General features: G+C 41.3%; 1 protein-coding gene across 1 annotated transcript in view; it reads left to right on the forward strand.

Annotated features, from left to right (window-relative positions):
* The window catches only part of LOC126498163 (tripartite motif-containing protein 59-like), a 42126-nt gene extending 23665 nt beyond the window's left edge, over positions 1-18461 (forward strand). The window contains exon 3 of the mRNA XM_050136506.1: positions 11228-18461. Within this exon, the coding sequence (XP_049992463.1) occupies positions 11228-12465 (1238 nt within the window). The 3' untranslated portion in view covers positions 12466-18461. The remainder of the gene's footprint in view (positions 1-11227) is intronic.
* The last annotated feature ends 4660 nt before the right edge of the window (positions 18462-23121 follow it).

The following is a 23121-nucleotide window of genomic DNA, read 5'->3' on the forward strand; positions in this document are numbered from 1 at the left end:
AGAACTGTCTACATGTGAGTTAGGGTCTTTGTGCTGAATCACTGAGTTTTATGGTAGACGGTTACTGATCCTTCCAAAAATGTTAGATCTCTTTGTGTAACTGGTATACACTAAAAATTTTGTGGACCATTATAAATATTTTCTTTCATCTTTATGGAATTCCCAATTCTGCGTGTCCTTGGAGGGGTTGATGCACACTCAGGTTCTGAGGTCTTTGCATTACGTATAGGAAGTGCATATTATAAAGAGGATTTGGTGTGAAAGGGGGTTAGAACTGATCATGCAGCAGGTTCTTTTGGGTCCAAAGGTTCTGTGGTTCCAGTTCTGGAATTGCTGGCTGGGAGAATGGAACAAAGGATGTAGGATACAGCAGACAGAGTCATGGGAAGCTTTTTCTGTGACATTCCTGCCATACAGTCATTTATATGCTGTCAGAGTCACTTTGTCCAGAGAACGGTCGAGTTGATGCCATGAATCACCCTTAGAGACATCCCCACCTTTATCATAAGTCTCCAGGAACTACCTTAATTGGCAGCTATTAGAGATGCATTATTCATGGAAGCTGTCAGACCACAGGGAAACGCTTTATTTCACTAAATTATACTTAAATTGATTTGACCAATTTTGATTTAGAGCTACTAAAACCCAGGAAAATAACCATTCCATCAAATTTTAAGATGCAAAAGTTAAAAGTGCTTAATTTTAACAAACGAAATGGACATAACTAACATCGACCATTCGGTTTCTGCTGTCCGAAAAGTCCAGAGCTTAAAAGTTAAGGTGCATGTTTTGCAAATAGTGATTTTTTTTTAAAGAACAAAAGTCCTATTTTCATAAATCATACTCAAACCCTCTGTTGTGGAACCTCCCCCAGCTCCTCCTCTAACATAAGATTATGGGACACAGGCCAACCTTGTTTGTCCCGTTCAGTGCTGCGTCTGAGACAGACACACGTCCCCAATTGTTCTGCGTTCTGTGCCCAGACAGCAAAACACCTGAGAGTATTCTGCAGAAATCACTTCTTTTTCCTCCTAAAGTTCAGAGGAAACTTTCACGTGCCTTCATTTGCCAGTCTGACACCTCAGCACAAAAGCCCTTGGTTATTTCTTATTAAGCCGCTTAAGCCCCACTGCAGGTGTTCTGCATACAAATGTCCCTCCGTCCCCCGCGGAACACAATCTCCCACTAAGAAAGAGAAGGAATGTCAGAGAATCTTTCCGGAGGAGGCCCCGGCTGGAGAAACTTCAGAAACAAAAATTTTTTGTAATTTTGATTTACTGCCATGGGAAATTTTTAGTTTAGAGTATTGTAAGAATGGACACCGGCAGCCCTCCGCACTAGAGTTTCCCGCCTACAGATTCAACCAAGTATGGATCGAAAAGATAGGACTCAAAAGAAATTGAGGGTGGTCAGGAAACACCTGGGCAATTTGGTGAGACAGGATGGCAATAAATGTTTTAAAAAGATCAGGCCTAAGACTCAGCGTAAGTGGCTCAAGGTTTAATGAGTACTGAAGCAAGCGTATCTGAAGAGAACAGGCACTGCTTTTTCTGTTTTCCCACGTGACCGGATTCCTGAGAAGGTGCAAACAAACAACTAGGCACCAACAACGGACTAAAGACACCATCTAAACCCACCTTGGTGAACCAATGCGTTTGTATCAGCGCTACTAACAGGAGTAAAGGTGAGAGGTTTCCTGTGGGAACAGATGTGACTCAAAGGCAGCAGCTGCATGACCAAGGCCCACCCCGGCGTGGAAAGCTGGCAGCGGAGCACACTGCACAGCCTGCAGCCCCCTCACAAGCGTCTTCCAGGCTCGCTTACTCGGTTGCGCTTACTGCCTTTTTAAGCATAAGAAGGGAAAGAACTGGAAGGTTTTCGTCTTCCAGCAGCTTCACAGAGTCTGGGACTGTGGGCCTGGGGTGAAGTGAGACGCAGGACAAGCCTGTGTTGATGGTGGCACGTGCTCTAAGTGAGAGGCCTGCAGCTAAATTCAGGTGGTAAGTGGGAATAAAAGCGGTCAAGAGATAAAAGCTCATCAACTAGTGTGTTCAAAATTTACAGAAGTGAAGGGAACTTAATTAAAACGGATACTAGACAGTAATTAGGTAAGGGAATAGAGCAGAATGAATATTAAAATAGGATAAACCTGAATTGACTACTTGGACAAAACATAATTCTCCAAAATACCAGAATACATTTTAAAAAGATAGTCAAAGATTAACACATTAAAGAAACATATAATAAACTTTTAAATGCTGACAATAACTATAATACAAATCATGAAAGTGATCCAAACAAACAAATCTATATTTGGAGACTCTTCAAATATGTATCAACAAATATGTGTGAGGCTACCATCCACATTGAGATAAAAACTTTTAATTTACCTAAAAAGTATGATAAAATTATATTATAGTTAGGAGACAAACTTAACTTACAAAGATTTGTAAAAGTAAATAAAGTACAACAAATATGCAAGTTAACTGAAAGAAATTCTACTAAGAATCCAGACTCAAGATTTAGTGACTGCACTTCATTATACATATATAAATTATTATATATTAGTTATACTGTATTATATAAGAATACACAATATATTATTATACATAGTATATATTATATTTTTATATATTATAATTCTCAAAAAATAAAGTTAAAAATAAGTAAATAAATATTTAAAAGTAAAATCAAATAAGAACACCAGATTGTATTATCAAAGCTGCAACTTAGAATGGAGCTATAGCAATAAAGCTCCATGTACACTAATAGAGCACCCAGTGTCACTGAAAAACTTTGTCATGCAAGGATGTGTAGACACACATTAACTATAGTGTACTCATTGTAGTTCGTTTTATTTTTTTACTCTTTGAGGGTCTGCCACCCAGTTCCCAAACAAATACACAGTTATTTATTCTTACTTATGAATGCCCAGCCTTAGCATGATTTTATTGCCAGCTTTTCTAACTCAAATTCTCCCGTTTCTCTTTAACTACATTTTGCCTCTAGATTTTTTTTTTACCTTCCTTTCTTCTATATAAGTATGTTTCTTTCCTTCTTACACTGTGACTGGCTGTGTGGCTGTGTGGCTGGCCCCTGATGTCCTCCTCTTCTCCTTTTGTTCTTCTCTCAAGCCTAGAATTCTCCTATTTAGTCTTTCTGCCTGGCAGAGCCACCTATTTCTCTCCTGCCTAGCTATTGGCCCATTCAGCTCTTTATTGGACCAATCAGGTGTTTTAGGCAGGCAAGGTAACATAGGTTCACAGAGTTAAACAAATGCCACATGAAAGAATGCAACATATCTTTGCTTCATTAAACAAGTATTTCACAGCATAAAAGAATGTAACACATCTTAAAGTAATATTCCACAACAGCTCATGCGTAGTTTTAAGTTCAAATAAATCATACTCACAGAAATAATGAGAATGCATTATATGTAATACAGTATGTCTGAATAATACAGATCATAGAGCTAGTGGCATCCTGGCTGAGAGGCTCCAATAGCTTGCCTGCTCATGTACTTGTGTGCAAGTGATGGGCTTCTGCCCAGTTCCATGTATCAGAAGGTGCCATATCATGTTAAGCCACCGTTGCCAGTCTTGGTGTGTCTCTGGGTACTTATATGCCTTAGAGCCTCTTGTCAGTTCACCCTGTGCCTGTTTCCTTTGTAAACCTTTGCCACATAAGAGAAGAATACTAACTGCCAGATGGGCGGAGGAGCTGGGGGCTTTCAATCAGACAAAACTTGAACCTAAGATATTATGTATTTCTTTTATTTTGGTGACTTTCCAACTGTCTAAGAAGGTCAGTAATGCATGTTCTTCATAAGTCTCTTTATTCCCTAACACAAGTTGAAATAAGCATCCCACAACTTACAAATGTGGAGTGGGTGGAAGCTTACTGACCACTGTCCCCAAAGCCTTACTGACCAGAAGACTTCCAAAATCAAAAAAAAATATCTCCATATGATCTCCAACTTTGATTCTCAGATTCATCAAATTCACAGGAGTGCTTTTGTGTTTGTCTCTGGGAGATATACACTTTCAGATCATTCAACCCCATTGAAAGGTTTCCAGCCCCTGGGTTAAGGCACCTTCAGGTTAAGAGAGTTTAAATCTCTAAGAGGAAGTGTTGATATCTGTCATGCATCAAAACGGGTCCAGGTCTCAGTGCAGACAAAGCATCACTCTCATCTCCCTGAATGTGACGTTCTTCTCAGCCCCACCTCCCCATTTCTGAGAGGTTCTCTTCACACTCTCCGTTTAACCCACATGGCCATCCACACTGACTCCTCCTCTCCTAGGCCTCCTTCCATACCCAGGACCACTGCCTGCCATCTGCAGCGCACAGGAACAGGCACACTGCTCCAGAGATGCTATGCCAACAATACTGTTCATGACTGCAAGCCTCTCTGCCTGGCCTGCGACTGGGCACCTTTTTATTCCAGGGCCTTGTATATTTGTCGCTCGAGTTTCCTGAGAATTTGGGAGGACCATGTGAGTTGCACACTGCAGAAAAGTAAAGAGATTCTCATTCAAAAAGTGCTACGAAGATTTTCTGGCCCACCTTTCATCACGGCAATAGTAATTAAAGTCCCGTTGAGGTTAATGGAATCAGCTATTGTTAGAAGCTCCAGTGACAGCTCTCCAGGTTCTGATTAATTGTTATTGTAAAAGTTAGTCTGGCTTCCTGGCAACTTTGGCCTCAACCTTCCTTTAAATAACTCTGTGGTTCTCTCTCGGCTTACTTTCCCAGTATGGTCTGTACTTATGTGTAGAAAATGTAAGTCATCCTGAGGGTCAAGTAGACAGTGGTTTAACAGTTATCTGTGAGTAGGTAGAGAAGATCTCTCGGGTTGTTGATTGAGTTGGGTGGGTTAATCAGTCTAGGGGTTGTAACCCACCCTGCAATCAGTTATTCCAGGGTCTCGGAGGGGCACTACCTGGAAGGGAATGAGCTAGGACAGAAGAATGAGGCCAAGCAGATTTGTCAAAGCCCCCTTTATTAGGATCATGGTTGCTGTTTATATAGCCCCTGTGTTCAGGTTCATCACGTAGGCCAAGAAGTCACGAGTTGCCACACCTAGTTCCCTGGATAGCTGGAATGTGAGGCGCATTCCGCTAACAGATAATTGGGTATGGGGCAGGTTCTGTCAATAGAACATAATTATGGATGTGAGGTTCCCTGCAGACTCCCCAGGGTGATGGTTCCTGTAATGATTTTTAGGGGGGAAGTGGCTCGTGACATCAGGTGACTTGTCAAGTCAACTGGGCTTGGAATCACCTAGGAGACACACTTCTGGGTTTGTCCATCAAGGTGTTTCCAGAGCAGTTTAAATAAGGAAGGAAGGCAAACCATGCATGCTGTGGAATATTAGCTTAGGATATGTTACATCCGTTTGTGCTTTCGAATATTTGTTTAATGATGCAAAGATGTGCTCCATTCTGTTATGTTGCACATAAAACTCTGTAAAGCTGTGTTTCTTTGCCAGCCTAATACACCTTGGCCTAACAAAGAGTTGACTGGCCAATAGCTAGCCAGGAGAGAGAAATAGGTGGGACTGCCAGGCAGAGAGAATAAATAGGAAAAAAAATCTAGGCTCAAGGGAAGAACTAGGAGCAAGAGGAAAAAAGGAAGATGCCAGGGGCCAGCCACCCAGTCACACAACTAGCCACAGAGTAAGACAGGAAGAAAGACAAATACGATAAATAAAGGTAGGTGTCATTTCCAACAGAGCTTAAACATGATCCGCACAACAGCCTCAAGATAAGGCAAACACGGAGACTCACACACTTGACAGGCAGGTGGCAAAGAAGGAAATGGCACTGAGGACCTGTTCACCAGTTTCCTTTGGTGAAAAAGACTCAGAGAACAAACCTCTTGCCAGTTGTATCCACCAAGCAGGCCAAATGGGGTGTGTGGTTCTATGGCTTGTTTGAAATTTAAAGAGCCAGACAAAGAGTTGAACATATAGAAACTGGAATACAGACTCAGTGAGTGGTACGTTCTCTGAAAGGTGAAACTAGGGAAGACTGTACGTCAGATACGCCTGTGAAGGTTGCAGTGGTTTGTCCCTGAGAACACGGCTTCACAGACTTCATCCGTAGATGAAGTCAGCAGCTGGAGAACTTGGCACAGAAGGCCAAGGCACACAGCCCTTAAGGACCTCATGCCGTTGCATTTAATTTCTGGGCCATTGGAAAGTGGAAGGAGATGCTGTCGTTCCCACAGAGAAGCTCAAAGAGCTCCTTGTTAAAATAACATTACTGTTCCTTGTGACCTCAACCAAGACAGGTTTTAACACATCTGTTAGCCAATGGTCTCAAAGTCGTTGACTACAGGACATCCTTTCTCTTTCCTAGACTGTCAACTGGATTTTTAAACTTCTTATCATCTCTCGTGATTCAACTACACAACTCCATACCCAACCGCCTAAACTTTAATATCTACTCTCTGTCTAAGTTGCATCTAATTTTTGTCATTGTTGTTGTTTGTTCATTTGACTTTTTTTTCAAGACAGGGCTCCGCTGTAGCTTTGTAGCCTGTCCTAGAACTTGATCTGTAGACCAGGTTGGCCTCGAACTCACAGAGATCCTCCTGCCTCTGCCTCCCCAGTGCTGGGATTAAAAGTGTACACCACCACATTCAACTCAGTTGCATCTGTTTAAGCTGATCTGTTGCCCCGTGCTCATTGTTTTATGGAGAACATTCAGCAGTGACCCATCTACAACCCAATGTGAGTTTTCAAATGTAAAAAGTTTTTACCCACTACAAAACTGTCTTTGCAAACTTAGAATACAAACTACTTAACATTAAAGAATTTTAAAATCTCATGGCTATTGTTCTATTTATTTTTTTTTGAAAAAATCACTCCTATTTGAAATTCAAACACTGGGTTGTTCATTGGGCTTTCTGTTTGCTGGAACAAATGCTCAATCACTTTTCCCTGAGCCTCGGAGGACAGCTAAAACTCAGCAATAGATGAGAACAACAAGAACCTTGAGAACTTCATAGAAAATGAGAGATAAAGCAGAAACAGTACAGTTATGTTTCTGAAAACAGGGAGTTAACCACCTGGGTAAGTTCCAAAACTTCCCAAATAAAAGCAAAAGCAATTCCCTGTCTCATTCTTAAGAAAGAAAAGAAAACGCGGCCCAAGCTTTGTTCTAATTCCCAACATTCTCCCGCTTGTAACTTAGAAAATACACAACAGATTTAATATATTTAGGTTTCATTGCAAAGATCTTTCTTTGTTTGGTCCCCGGTGCAAGTTTTATAAAAACAGGATTGAGACATAAAAACTGCAAAAGACCCCCATTATACAATATTTGACAAAAATACTTAGCTTGATTCCATTCAACATAGAGTGGGAGCCTAAGAGTTTTTTGTTTGCTTTGTTTTGGGTTTTGTGTTTTTGTCTTTGCATGTCAAGGAATAGATCGGACTAGTGGTTTTGGTGGAACTAAACTCATTATCTCCCTCAAAAAAGTCAAAGTAGGAGTGTTGGGTGAGGAATCTCTGACCTTCCTGACACCCTCAGCCTTGGCAGTCTCAAACCATGGTGGCTGAAAAAAGTCCCTGAGGTGCCCTTCTTCCTTAGCAGACAGATGGCGCACCCACTTGCTCCGTTTCATCCAAACAGTTGCCTTCAATGTAAGCCAAAGCCAATTTAATGGTTTTCATTTGAAAAATTTGTTTGTTTGTTTGTTTTTCTTTCAAAGAAACAAGAATCCTTATAAAGATTAAAAAAGTGGCATTGCAGCTGACTGGATCTGTGAGCAGCATCATGCTGACCTAGGCACTCACAGAGAGGCCGATACTGCCAGGACTTAGAGCTGTGACCAAGACATAATGGAGAATGGGGGAAACTGGCGTGTTCTTTAGCAGGCGATCATCAGTACAAGCTGCCTCCGCTAGCGTTATTATTAAAAATGAGTGCCTTGGCTCCTGGAGCTGAGTGAAATTTCTTTCGTGTGTTTCTTTTTACCCCACCCCCAGTGTTAGAGATGAAACCTCATGAATGCTAGGCAACTGCTCTCCGTTTGAGCTACATTCCCAACCTTCTCCCCGTTCTCAGTTTAAGTATGACTAGCGTTGTTCAGGCTCAAAGCCGTGAGTGTAGACTAGAATAAACCTTTGGATATGGTTCTTCTATGGCACTAAGATAAAGAGCATTTTCAGAATACCCAAAGTGCTGCCAAAATTCATATCCCTACAAACACTCCTGATGTCATCTATCTATTAATTTATCTTCATTAATATATATTTCCCCTCAATGTATTTCTTATAAATACATTTTCACTTGGTGTCTTTAGGTTGTTACAATGTCTGAGGCTCTGTACGGTCAAAAGTATTTATTACATACTTAAACATATGATGGGAAAAACTAAGCCTTCCAGTCTACTCTTCAATGCCCTCACCTACCCAGTGCTGCTAAGAATCTGCTGTTAACCCAAGCCTAATCATTCTAGTCTACCCACATCTACTTGCAGCTGGATATCACATCATCCAGGTCCTCTTACAGTTGGATACTTGAATACCCATTGTTCTAGAAGGGAACTGCTGACTTGAGCAGAGGGATAGCAGAACAATTGTCACTTTGCATTCCAGAATGGCATACACATTACCTTCCTACCTTGTCAAGGAAAATTACTGACTTGTAGCCAATTAAAACCTGCAATAATGTCAATCAAGATATCCCAATAGGCCTTCAGGTGAATCCAGAAAAAAAAAATGTGTTTCTAAAAGTTCCAGTTAAGCTAATAAGATATTTGTTATCCAAATCTATGCATTGAGGAACTTGGCAGTTTTATCTAATGTTTCGCTGGGAATTGGCTTAGAAGTTTTCAAAACTAGGACCTGTCTAACTATGGGGCAAAGGTAAGGTTTTAGGACAGATATAGTCTAGCAGCAAATTAACTTAAGCATCCACTCTATTCAATGGTCCTCTCTTCTAGATTAAATTATTTATGTGGCTCTTCTGTAAACGGCTGTCAGTAAAAAATACAATTTGTTTTAATGTAACTTAATATTAGACACTGACTGATTTATCTTGCAGTAATAATCCACCAAATTTGCATTGTTCTTCTTAATTCAGTTCTAAATAATCAAAGCAAAAAATCTCCATCTTCACATGACTTTATTCATTTATATTTTCCTCAACCACAGGAACCAGAGAAAAACAGTTTCTTCGCCCTGGCCAATCTGAAGACAGACTGAGTACTCCCAAAGCTGCACTGGGTTCTATTCACTGTGTTCCAAGTTCCCAGGCCCTGTATAAGAGCCACTACATACCCCAGGGACTAGGAGAAAATAAACACAGGCAAGTTTTTTCCTTCAGGGACCTATGGAGTACACATAATAATAACTTGGAGAAACTCCCATCAAAGTCATCTCGGAAGCCTCCATCTCTGGAGGAAAACTCCGTTGGACTTTGAAGCTTAGTTTGTTAGGTAGTTAGCTCGACGCTGGCACAACCAGGGCTCACAGTTGGCAGGAAGGACTGTGAGTGTTACTCAAAGGAATGGGATATGAATCGCATCTTGGAGTGGAGACAGGATCTTCTGAGCTTCCTAGAAGATCATTAGATTAGTAACTAGCCAGCCAGAGACTCTGCTTTAGATCAAGGGCTTCCATCCCACCAGGTCCCACAGCCATTTAGTCCCAAATAAACACACAGAGGTCTACATTAATCATAAACTGGCTGGCCTAGTAGCTCAGGCTTCTTATTAATTCTTATAAGTTATATAAGCCCATAATACTTATCTGTGTTAGCCACGTGGATTGGTACATTTTTTGGCAGGGCAGTCACATCTTGCTTGCTCTGTTTGGCTTCCTCTGTGTCTGGGGTGATGACTGAAGACTGACCGTTTCATCTCCCAGAATTCTCCTGTTCTCATTACCCTGCCTCTACTTCCTGAATGGTTGCCCCTCCTATACTTCCTGCCTGGCTACTGGCCAACCAGCATTTTATTAAAATGCAATTGACAGGGTACAGACCATTGTCCCACAGCAGTGCTTTCCCAATGCAAACAGGCCTAGTAAACACCTGGACAGGACAATCCCTTCAGGGGATGCTGTCTGTTCTAGAGAATTTAGACATGGTATAAAACCTGCCTAACATGTAGGCTGGTGTGACCATCTCATCCCATTGTGCGTCTCTTTCTTGCTCCCTTTGGCTGCTCTTCACGCTCACCCCTTGTGAGTGCCCCTCCCTCCTCCACCCTGAATTCTACCTGTTTTCTATGCATCCCATCAGAATTCTTTCAACAAAGATCAGAAGGACTGGGGAGATGAGGAATACAGAAGAGGAGGTCCAGAAAGGAGACCACAGCAATGAGATGGATCACTGGACACCACATGACCCAGGCCCAATGGGAGAGTAGACAATGAAGCAAGCTCACAGAGAGGGCCATTGGGCATCCAAAGGCTGCACAGTTCCCAAGCACAGTGAACCATCCAATCAATGTGATCCCAGGAGCTGCAGGGAGCTGGCAGGAGTCTGACTTAAAATGAGTGAAGACTGCTGACCAGTCTTTTGCCAATTTGACACAAGCTGAAGCTATCTGAAAGGAGGGGAACTTGATTAAGATGCCCCCATAAGATCTAGCTGTAAGGCATTTTCTTAATTAGTAATTGATGGGGTAGGGCCCAGCCCACTGTGGGAGCTACTGTCTCTGGGCTGGTGGTCCTGGGTTCCATAGGAAAACAGGCAGAGCAAGCCATGGGGAGCAAGCCAGGAAGCAGCACCCCTCCATGTCCTTTGCATCAGCTCCTGCCTCCAGGATCCTGCCCTACTTGAGTTCCTGTCCTGAGAACAGGAATATGAAAGTGTAAGCTGAAATAAACCCCTTCCTCCCTAGTTTGCTTTTTGCTAATGGTACTTCATCACAGCAACCCTATGACAATTACTACAAGGACTCAGATGGAATCCCTAAAAAGCTAAGGCCCAGGAGACAAAATAATAGGGGGGACTGTCTGTCCAACATTAGCTCTCTAAAGTTCCTACAGGAGCCATGAGTATAATCCCCTCATGGGATCAGAAAAGCCACTATAAATCTACCATCTGACACATAGCTACTTACTATGTAAGAAAGACGGTTTAGGAGGCCATAGATCATAGACTTCCCTTTAGCAAAGAGAATGTACATTTACCACGGCAAACCCCAGTCATGAAGGTAATCTTTCTTCCTTCCCCTACCAAACACAGAGTAGCCTTGTATTTGAGATGGCTCCAACTTTGTGCAAACACTTGTTTTTTCCCATCCACAGCTTTACCCAAAATGCTCTCATACGTTTTGTAGAAATTGTCTGGAAAATGTTCTTCAGGCAACTAGAAACTCTTTGTTATGGAGACCTTTGCGAATTCCATTCAAGTGTCCTAACTGCAGAAGGATTATTGAAATTTCTTTAACTGGTATAGAATCCTTACCTGTAAATTTTGCATTGAGAGCAATTATTGAAAAGTACCTGCAAGAAGACCACCCAGATGTTGTCACCTGCCCTGAACACTACAGGCAGCTATTAAATGTTTATTGCCTACTAGATAAAAAATTAGTTGGTGGCCATTGTCTTACTATAGGCCAACATCATGGTCATCCTATAGATGACCTTCAGAATCTCTATCTGAAAGAAAAGGATACACCTCAGAAGCTGTTTAAACAGTTAACCGACACACACTGGACAGACATCACCCGTCTTACTGAAAAGCTTGAAGAACAGAAGTGTCATTCTGAAAAAATGATTCAAGGTGATAAGGAATTTGTTCTTCAGTATTTCAAGGAGCTTAGTGATGCATTAGAACAGAAAAAGAAATTGTTTTTGGCAGCTCTCCGTGACGTTGGCCAGCTGATCAATCGAGAATACACTCCGCAGATTGAAAAGGCGAAGGAGATCAGAGAACAGCAGCTGGAGTTAATAGCAGTGACCACATCTTTACAAGACGAGGCTCCACTTAAATTCCTGGAAAAAATTGATGATGTCCGCCAGAGTGTGCACATGTTGAAACGGAGACCACTCCCCGAGGTCCAGCCTGTTGAGATGTGTCCCCAAGGAAGGAGAGTATTAAAGGAAGAGCGGAGCAGAACAGAAATTAGACATATCAAGAAGGCTGCCACTCCTGAAATGAGAATTTCTTCAAAACGGATGCCAAGTTCCTGGCCTGACAAGCATAAAAAAGAACTTGAATTCTTTAACATTTTAAATATTGCTGTGGTTTCACTGACTTCAGTGATATTAATGTTGATACTCTTTTTTAACCAACACATAATCACCTTCCTAAATGAAATCACTTTAAAATGTTTCTCTGAAGTCTCTTTGTCTGCTTACCAAAGTTTATCTAATAACTTAAATGACTTAAAAAATATGGCATGCTACATTTTATATTTGTTAAAGGAAATCATGTGGAAAAATAGTTTCTCGCTGAAAACCCGAATGAACAGTTTTAAGTGGGCTTCTCCTGTTTAGCAGAAGCTAACCATTGCTAGATGGAAGTTGGGTAGCAAAAGTACCAAACTTACATAGAAATATGGTAAACCTTCCATGGTTGGATAGAAATGGTGCCAGAAATGATACATTATCTGAAAGATGATTCAAATCAAATTAGAAAATTATAATTTTTGATTTGAATATTTTATTTGCTTGATAGTCAAAGTTTTAAATAATCTAACAAGCATTTCTTTCTTTTACTATAACATGCTACAGTAGTTTTGCAGTTCTTAGTATATGTAGATATTAGATTAGAAAAAAATGACAAGATTCGTGATCCACATATCTATTTTGATGTGATTTGAAGTTTTTCAGTGTGTAGATGGAGGTGGGAAAAGCTTAAAAATGCAAGCTAGGATTGCTTAAACATCTTTTTGGTCAAACGTAAATAAAGAACATTCATTCCAAATAGAGCTTGAGCTTTTGGATAAAGCAAGCGTCTAGTACTTATGTTATATAAACTTTGTGTTTAGGATCTGAGCTTAATGGCTAGAGAATTTCTTAAGTCAGGGTCAGTCTGGATGGATATCTTATTGACATTCCTAAAAACCAAACAAAAAGGTCAAAAAAGGCAGAGCTCTTGCCTTGTCTCCAGCACCAGAAAGCAAAACAAGTATATATTTTGCTTTTGTAGTGTTTTAGTCGTGTTCTTACATAAAAACCATACGAAACATGTATATTATGACAATCATGTTGATGGGATTCATTTAATAGAATTCATGTAAACTGTATCTTAAAATGGTCTCACTCTACAGCCCAAGTACTGGGAATTATGAGTATGAGCTTCCATAATTAGATAATCTTAAAAGAACTCATTAAGGCAACTTTTAATTTCCTTAACAAGGACTAGCATGATGTCTGCAGCAAACTTTGGTTCACTGTCATTAAAACACCCAAATGGGCTATTCTTGAATCTCTAGCTCTGGGAATCTTATTTCAAAGGTCAGATTACAAAATACTTTAGGTCCTAGATCCATTATAAAGCTGTGTTAACGTCAAGGTTAAAATGCTTAGAAGTTTATCATTAGGGCTTGGAGAGAGAGAGCTCAGAGAGAGCACTGACTGCTCTTCCAGAGGTTCTGCGTTCAATTCAAGACAATATATGACATCTGGTGCCCTCTTCTGGCATGTAGGCATACATGCCAGCAGGATACTGTATGCAAAGCAAAACAAAACAAGTTTACCACTAAGATTAAATCATTAGGTCCACTTAACAGATCAGATTTTATCCGGCATTAACTGTTGCCTACTGAGGCCATTTGGAAGACAGTGGAGGTGAAGGGATACAGTGTTCAGTTTTTAACAGACACATAGGTCACACAAAGTCCTATTTTAAAATGTAAATACTAGCAAAGAATATTTGTTAAGACATTTTTCAAGGGGCTACTAACGTCTTTGTACAGATGAGCAGGAAACCACAGTAATGCAGTGTCCCATAAGGAGGGAGGACATCTCATCAGTGTTTATCATGCTTTAAGAACTGGGGCAGGCCAAGACTGGTGTTAGTAACCGAAACTTGCGTTCCAACCCAAACAAGCAGATGCTGAGAATCACCTTAAAGGATTGACAATTTTTAGTGCGCAACCATGTTTTCTATATACTTATACTTATAAGTTACTATATACTATATACTTACTGTTTTATATCTTTACCATGAGGTTGAGATTGTACAATTTAAAAAACACATTTGGAAATTCTGGATTAAGTATAACAATATATTTGAATAAACTTGGTATTTTATTGAAAAAAATGATATAGTTTCTGTGTGGTTATTTTCGTTCTGGACGGGCGGGACAAACAAGCAGCCTCCTCCTAAACACAACCCTGAATTCTAGTGGCCTGCATTTCTCTGCCAAACCCCATGTGGATAGATGTAATGAGATCTGCTTTGGTCTCTTGGTAATCTCCAGACACTGACCCTTGAGCCTAGTGGTGAAAAGTTGTTTGTGTTTTATTTTCCATTGAACCTTGAGTTCCAAACAATAGAGTGAGGAGCACTATGTGGTATGGATGTCTGAGTGGCCCCAGACTGACAGACAGTAACAAAAATGAGAACTAAGCTGTTATATATACTTTTTAAAAACGTATTTCCCTGTAGAGATGAAAATTTTGAAAAATAATACTTCACTTATTCCTTTAGACTGGAGAGCCAGCCAACTACAGAGGTAGCAGGAGGGGAGCCCACTGCTCCCTCTCTTGGTAGGTGGGAGACATCAAAAACCTAAATCCATCCTCAGCTCTTCCAGATGAAATGTTGGTCAGGTTTGGTTCTTTCTAAACAAAAATGTTCCACGCTACTATTAACCCAAACCACTCAGAGGAGTTTGTTTTCAGCATCTACAGACGTAAACTATGAGGTCAGGAGATTAGATTTACTGCAGATGTGATTCAGTGTGAGTGGAGTGGAGTGTCTTGTACAATCAGAAGCACTCTGGAGAAAGAGGAGCTGGTTAAGAAAGGGCGGTCCCTGGGAGAACTAAGTCCTGGTGTAAAATATACCCTCCCATGCCCTTTGTTCAGTGGTAACTATTGGAATGGGGTGTCTAGAGTAGGAGTGACTTCATAGTTCCTTTATCACTTGTTCACACAATTGCCTGTTCATCATCAGCTTGATAAGAAACTCCATGAGAGCAAGAGGGGACATGGTGAGCAGAGGCAGATAAACCCCTGGCCACATAGAACCTAAAGGCCTTTACATATAGGAAGCAAGTGTATACACACACACACATTCTCATATGCACAGAGACACACATGTATGCATACACACTCATATGCATACACACAGATACTTGTGCAAAATACATACAAACACGCACATATATGCACAAACACATTCATACACGCACTCATACACACACATACATACACACACTCATATATACACAGGCAATCTCTCTAAAGTCACATGACTATGATGAGTACCTATTTCAATAGTACTTCAGACAAGCATTCTGTAACAGTCAGCCCATCAAGGTATTTCCCACTGAGATCCACTCCCAGTCTCAATGGAAAAGAGCTAAAGAGAACAAACAGTTCTCTTAGGTTCACAAAAAGAAAAAAGAATTGGAGAGATAGTTCTTACATGTAAAGTTTTATGGAAACTCCAGGTCCTTCAACAAGCACTTTCAGCATGGACCCAAAGCTGATGACTCTTCAAAGGCTCCAGGACCACCCACCTCATCAGCCACCAAGTCCTTGCCTATACCAGCCTCTTCTCTCCAACCATGTCAGAAGTCCACTCTGGGACCCTTTGCTCTAGCAACCAGAGCAGATGTCTCCACATAACTTCTGCTGCTCAAAACCCTTCTATGACAGCCCATCACAGTGAGAACTCCAGAGAATGAAAAGAATCTCTCAACTGGTTACAAAGTCCAGAACAGCACCGGCAATGGAAATAGGGGCAGAGAAAGGTCTTTAGTTAACAATGGTCCAGGAGACGCATCAAGAAAGAACACAGAAGCCGACAGAATTAATGACATATTTTGTCTAAGCCAGTGTATCTAAAGCATAATCATATGTAAAATATATTGAGATTATTTTACATTTTACTGTGCACTCAATCCCCCTGGTCCTCATACATTCCCCCAAAAGAGCACCATCTCCATGTTGCATGTAAATTGTCTCTTAATTATGCATCCACAGTGTAGAAGAAAGTCATGGGTCACAATGCTTAAAATAAAGTACTCTGCCATAGCCACCAACCTGCACAATTAAAATTCTCAGAAATCCTGTACCGGCACAAAGCATGGCTTGCTTTGACCAGTTCATACCCTTGAGTTGCAGACAAAACTATGAAAGAAGAGGCTTAATTGTGTGCAGTAGGAAAAGTGTAGATCCTTACTATAAGACAATAAATAATAAATAAATGCAAATTAGAAAACAGGACTTTCGAAAAAGTTTTCTTTGCCTAAAAGGGCAGCTCAAAGTCAGAAGATAAAGTAAAGGAAGAAGGAGGCACAAAAAATCAGCTTCTAAATTTGAGAGAAACACTTAAGCCAATCGCAGATGATAAATAGGAATAGAATCCACATCGTGGTAAATAAATATGTCTACATAGTCATGTATCTACTTATCATCTAGATTTTCTGGATACTAGAGACAGATATGGAAATAGATGCTGATGTATAGACATGAATGACACCAGTAAAGAGACACAAGTCAGCATGCTTGAACAAGCTTCCAGAGGCCCTGATAATCAACACCATTGCCTAGAGGATTGAAACGAGTTTCCTAAACAGTAGCCTTATCAAAATAAAAGCTCAATTCCATATACAAGGAAGTCTGAAAAGTCTCCTGGGAAATTTTAAGAAAAGGCAGAGAAGAAACTCTAGTGGTGGTTGTGGACATCAGGGCATGAAGGATTGTTGCGGGAGGTCCTTCTGCTCCTCCAGCCAATAGCCACTGAGATACCAGTCCATAGGGGCATGGTCTCTCTCCCTTTAAAACAGCGGCTACTTCCCTTCTGCTTTCTTTGCTTCCTGCTCCAGTTCGAGCTACTAGACTTCTTCCTGATTGCGAGCAGAGGGCTGTTGTCTGGGACGGTTATCTGTAAGTTTTTTTCCCCTTTAAATAAATACCACCCTATTAATCATAATTCCAAACTGGTGTGGCATTATTTATGACTTACGCCTTCAAAGGATGGCCTTGGTCAATCCTAATCTGAGAATATGAAGTGCCTCCAGGAGAAAAGAAAAATGTATAATTAAAGAGAAATTGAAACTGTAGTTAAAATAGCTACAAACACCTTTTAAATGTTTTACAATGGATTTAACATGTTAGGCACTCAAACACACCGTCAAATAACCATGAGGTCATGGTAACATGGAAGCATGAGCAATGTCCACCATGAAGCTTTGATGTGTGCATACTGTCGTGATTGGATCTGTGTGTTCAAGGCTTGGTTTCCAGGTAAAGGATTAAGATATGAGCTGGAATAACTTTGGTGTTGTGACTTCTATGACCAATTAAACCCACAATAATCTGATGGCATTATTGGAAGGTGGTAGATGCATAGGACATGGTGCTTACTTGGATAAAATAGGTCACCAAATGAAGTCTGAATATTTTGTACTTCCTGGCTGCCATGTAAGTGAGTGACTTCTGCTGTCAATCTCCAGATACCATCATGTTCTACATGACCACAGACACAAAGCAGTCGAATCCACCAACCTCAGGCTTAAACTTCTAAACCTGTAAACCAAAATAAATCTCCCCCTAAATTGTCTCTTGACATTTGTCACAGAGGCAAAAGCTGGCTAACACAAGCACTTTATAAAACTACTACCAATCACCTCACAGGGTTAGCTTTGCTGAGTGTATAGTGAGAACCCATAAAAACTAGCAATGCCATGTGTAGATCATCAGTGATAGTTATAAGAACCGTGGTCTACATTGGTGGTCAGAACTTATAACAGAAAGTCTGTGCCCTTTGATAAAAATTCTCCACACCTGTCCCAGCCTCTAGCAACCATAGCTCTACACTCTGTCTCTATGGAACTGATGTTTTTAGAGTTCATATTGTTACATGATATTGGAGGAAAGATGTAAAATTAATATCACCTCTGAAGTGGAAACAAAGCAACAGCCCAAACAGTGATGATTCCGAGACCATCCTGATGAGTGAAATACATTTCTTTAGATACTTTCCTGGTGGTAGAAGAAACCAAAAATGGCTGTTTTATCCTGAGGTTGCCAGTCGCTCTGCTAATCAAAGTCTTATTTCATCTGACTCTAAATGTACAGAAGAACTGATACACACTGGGTTCAAGGTGTCACCCAGGGTTAAGACAGTGGAGGTAAAAAGCTCCACACACACATTAGCAAGGCCATGTAGGATCTGTCCTCTGAGCTTTAACACATTTCCAAATGCCAAGATTCACTTCTATTTTAAGAATAAATCATATTATAACCTATTATGTATGTATAGATAGATAGGTAGGTAGGTAGGTAGGTAGGTAGGTAGATAGATAGATAGATAGATAGATAAGATAGATAGATAGATAGATAGATAGATAGATAGATAGATAGATAGATAGATAGATAGATAGATAGATAGATAGATTGATTTTTATTCCGTCCTGGGGAATCAAGCTTTTCACACTGGGTCTGCTATCACAAAGCCAGATCACCAAGATATTCCTGGAGACTCAGTATATTTCTTCTTCATCCATCTACTGATGGGCACTGAGGCTAACCCCAGTCTTGGTTTCTGTGACTAATGCTGCAAGAACATGGAATACAGACATCTCTTTAGCAAATTGATTTCATTTCCATTGGGTATATTCCCAGAAGTTGGGAAATTATGTTACATGGTAACTCTATTTTTAATTTGCTGTGTAAGCTTTATGCTGCTTTCCACAATGGCCACACTGATGTATAGTCCCGCCAAGAGTGCAAGAGAACTCCCTGTCTGCCACATGCTAGATACCCAGTTATCTCTTATGTTTTTAAGAGCACTCCCCTAAGATGTAAGAATGGGCATTAGCTCCATGTAGGGGTGTGAGAGGCCTTAGAACCCCTCAGGGGACAGGGTCTCACTCACAGCACTCCGACAAGCTGATGACAGTATAGTGGTCAGCATCCATCTCCTACTGCACAGCACCCCAGCTTCGCCAGCAGAATCTCTGCACAGTTGCTGGATGGGAGCACAAGACTGTTGCTCCTACAGCTACAGAAGTGGCTTCATCTCCAGTCTAACTGCAGCACAGTAAGACCGTGCACTCTGCCTGTGGAGTCTGGAGCAGTCTCTTTCGACCTTCTTTACATAGAAGACAGAACACAAGTGCGCGCACGCGCACATATACACACATACACACACACACACACACACACACACACACATCACAAATAGGCTGACAGAGTTTTGTGTTATTGGCTGATAGCTTGAAGGAGACCATTTGGGGGAAAGTGATCAAGGGACTTTGGGGGTGGGGACAGACCTCCTGGTAGTGACTGATTCTGCAGCAGCAACTCTGTCAATAGGAGCATTTAAAAGTATCAGGAACTCACCAAGGCCAGCTGGCCTGGGTCTGAAAAAACCTGGGTTAAAACCGGTCTCGCTGAACATAGCAGACAATGAGGACTACTGAGACCCCAAGAACAATGGCAATGGGTTTTTGATCCTACTGCACGTATTGGCTTTGTGGGAGCCTAGGCAGTTTGGATGCTCACCTTACTAGACCTGGATGGAGGTGGGTGGTCCTTGGACTTCCCACAGGGCAGGGAACCCTGATTGCTCTTTGGGCTGATGAGAGAGGGGGACTTGATTGGGGAAGGGGGAGGGAAAGGGGAGGCGGCGGTGGGGAAGAGACAGAAATCTTTAATTAATTAATAAAGAAATAAATAAATTAAAAAAAGTGGGCTCTAACTTAATGGTAGTTTCCTGAACAGTTTCTGTGAGTTTAGCACAGTTCTGGTCAGAAGATGCACGCACGCACACACACACACACACACACACACACACACACACACAAGCAACTTACAGCCAATATTTGAGTCAGTGTAAATGTGATAAAAATCTGAGCTGACGAGAGCATAGCAGCTTTGGTAGGAAGGAGGGTTCATGCTAGATATCAAACACAGAGACCTAGAACTGGGTCAAAGCAGTGGGAGCAGTTGGTACCTCCGGAAAGGTTTAGTGACAGAGTTGTGTCCAGACCTGGGGAAGAGAAGGTGATGGTTCACATGGCAGGGCTCCCCAACTCGCCACAACCTTTCCTAAATTGAACTTACAGCTTCCTTACTTCTCCATGAGATAAAATATATCCCAAAAGGTTTTCCTATGTGCCAAGATATTTGCCTCTAATTGTCTCCACCTGTGGTCCAGTTTAATGATTGCCTCTACTTTGGTTCTTATGTAGGTAGGGAAGCAGGGTCTTAAGAATACAAAGCCAGCGTTTGAGTTCCCCCTCAACAAAATGGAAGCCATACAGTGTGAGAGACCCTTCATAGACTGAGGGGTCCCTTTTGTAAGTTAATGCGCTTCCAGATGTTTTCAATATAAAAGGATTCCCAGAGAATGAGAACTGTTGAGTTGCATGATGTTGCAAGGAAAATCAAAGGGGCGAATATCTATGCATTATGAGAGCAATGGCTAAATGTAGTAGTCTGTCTGACTACATAGGAATCAACTAAAACCCAAGCTGCTGGGTGCCCCTGTGAGGGGTTTTCTTAATCAGACTGAAGCAGGAAGATCCACCCTGAATCTGGACCACAACTTCTGCTGGCAGCTCACATAGAGACATAGAAGGAAGCTTTTGTTTTTTGCCTGCTTATCCTCACTCTCTCTGGCAAGTTCATCTTCCCTGCTACTGGAGATGGTATTAAATCTGTCTTCTTCAGGATTCCAACATCGACTATAAACCAGCAGCTCTCCAGGACTCATCTAGACTCAAGCACCAGACTGGAACTTCAGAGACATCCAGCCTCATTGATGGAATGAGATTCTCAGCCTTTCCACTGTGATACATTCATTGTTGGATTACCCAGACCACATCCTGTAAGTCAATCTAACAGATCTCATATACTTATAATGTACATTATATATGTTGTATATGAATAATCATCATATGCACATACATATATGTGTATGTATGCATATACATATGTATATGTGTGTGTGCATGTGTGTATGTTCTGTAAGTTCTGATCCCTTCAGAGAATCCTACTACAGAGACTAATTCAGGAAAATGCAAACTTAATTATAAGAGATGCATGAGTAATAATCAAATGAGTTCTGAACATAGCCAAAGGGATGTGGAGGAGACTTGTAAGAGAAGTGTTGAGATGGTGAGCCATTTGATCCAGAAAAGCTGCTTGGTGAAAATCACAACCAAACAGAAAGATACAATTACTACTGTCTAGGAAGCAGGTTTGCCATGGTCATGATGACTTGGACGGGGTACAGATAGTGTAACAGCTATGCCTAGCTCATGAGCAGCTCACATCCCAGACCCGACTTTGCACAGGAGCCCTGCACGCAATCCCCTCTTCAGCAGGTGTGAACGCAGGGAGTGAGCAGCATCGTCAAGAAGCTGAAGGCTCGTGCTCCACTTTGCTGTTCAGATCAACCACAGATCCAAGAAGCGACTACAGCCAAAGGCTTCTTGGTGATTTATGTGCTTAATTAAAGGCTCGTAAGAACTCATTAAGGAGTTACATAAATCGTCTTTATTCCCTACATCTGGATTATTTACACATACAGACTCGTATTTATGGAACAAAATAGAAACATTCCATCACATTTTCAAACGACAGTCAAAACACGTGTTTGGGAGCTGCTGATGCAAGTATCACATTAACTCCTAAGCAAAACTTGACCAACACCATCTATGTCCTATATGTATATCACAGTCATTGTAGGATGCCATAGAGGTGCTCTGTCCCAGTTCATTTTGTGAGGTGGTGAGCCTGGCATTGAGCTGAAAAGGCCCATGGTGACTGACATGTTATCAATACAAAAGCATGACGCCTGCTTAAAATATTTCCTTTCTTAGTTAGAAATGGAAGACATACTCAGGTCTTGCCGCCAGTTTTAAGATCATCCCTGAGAAGTCTCCACGTAAACTGTACTTGTACCAAACCACATGCCACTTGATTTCCGTGTTTCAGGACTCTCCCTATGCATGGAAGGTGCTTACCTTCAAAACTGTAATAAATACATGTATGAGCTCCCCCCCCACCACCAAAACCAGTTAATATCCCTGTATTGTCAGGGACTGTTAACCACAGCTTCAGTCCACACCCATGAGCAAGGCCCAGTGCCAAGGCCCTGTGCTACACGTCTGTCTGCAGTCCTGGGGCAGGATGGGAGTGGCTGAAGGCATCTCCGCTCTGGAGTCTACAGAAACGGGTTTGAAAACTTCTGAGTGACACAGCCTCTTCTTACCCTAATCTTTATTCCCTACATCTGGATTATTTACACATACAGACTCGTATTTATGGAACAAAATAGAACCATTCCATCACATTTTCAAACGACAGTCAAAACACGTGTTTGGGAGCTGCTGTATCAAAGTGTATTGTTTAATGCAATAGGCCTCAACCCCAGCCTCCTACACAAGGATCCAATGACTGAAGAATCTTAACACTGATAGTGAAGACCTGCAGGTACTGGTGCTGGGTCAGCGGAAGATTGGTAAAATAAACGAGGATCTCCCAGGCATAAATAAGGTGGGAAAAGAGAAAAGATACAAGTGCTACTATTATAGATGAAAGAGGGACCATCCTATTGAAATAAAGAGCATTAAAGGGATAATAAAGGAGTAGTATGACAGCAATAACTAAATGCCCACAATTATGGCACCAGGAAGAAATGAAAAATTCCTCCAAAGGTTGTTTTAGAACTCACAGAGATACACCTGCCTCTGCCTCAGCCTCTGCTGGGTGTGTGTCACCACACCCAGAAAAATACTGCTAATGAAACCCACATAAAGAAAAGTGAATTGCCTAAACAGGCAGGCCTTTATCAAATAAAAGTTTGAAAAGTTGGTAACTTTTCAAAATCAGACAGTATCTGGCCCAGTCAGGGTACCTATGCAGTATACAATACATTTAAGGAGCCGCCAGGTGGTGGTGGCGCAGGCCTTTAATCCCAGCATTCAGGAGGCAGAGGCAGGCCGATCTCTGTGAGTTCGA

The sequence above is a fragment of the Alexandromys fortis genome, unplaced genomic scaffold (genome assembly GCF_014885135.2).
Source record: "Alexandromys fortis isolate MF-2015 unplaced genomic scaffold, M_Fortis_MF-2015_v1.1 scaffold_3, whole genome shotgun sequence".
In the NCBI taxonomy this organism is placed as follows: domain Eukaryota; kingdom Metazoa; phylum Chordata; class Mammalia; order Rodentia; family Cricetidae; genus Alexandromys; species Alexandromys fortis.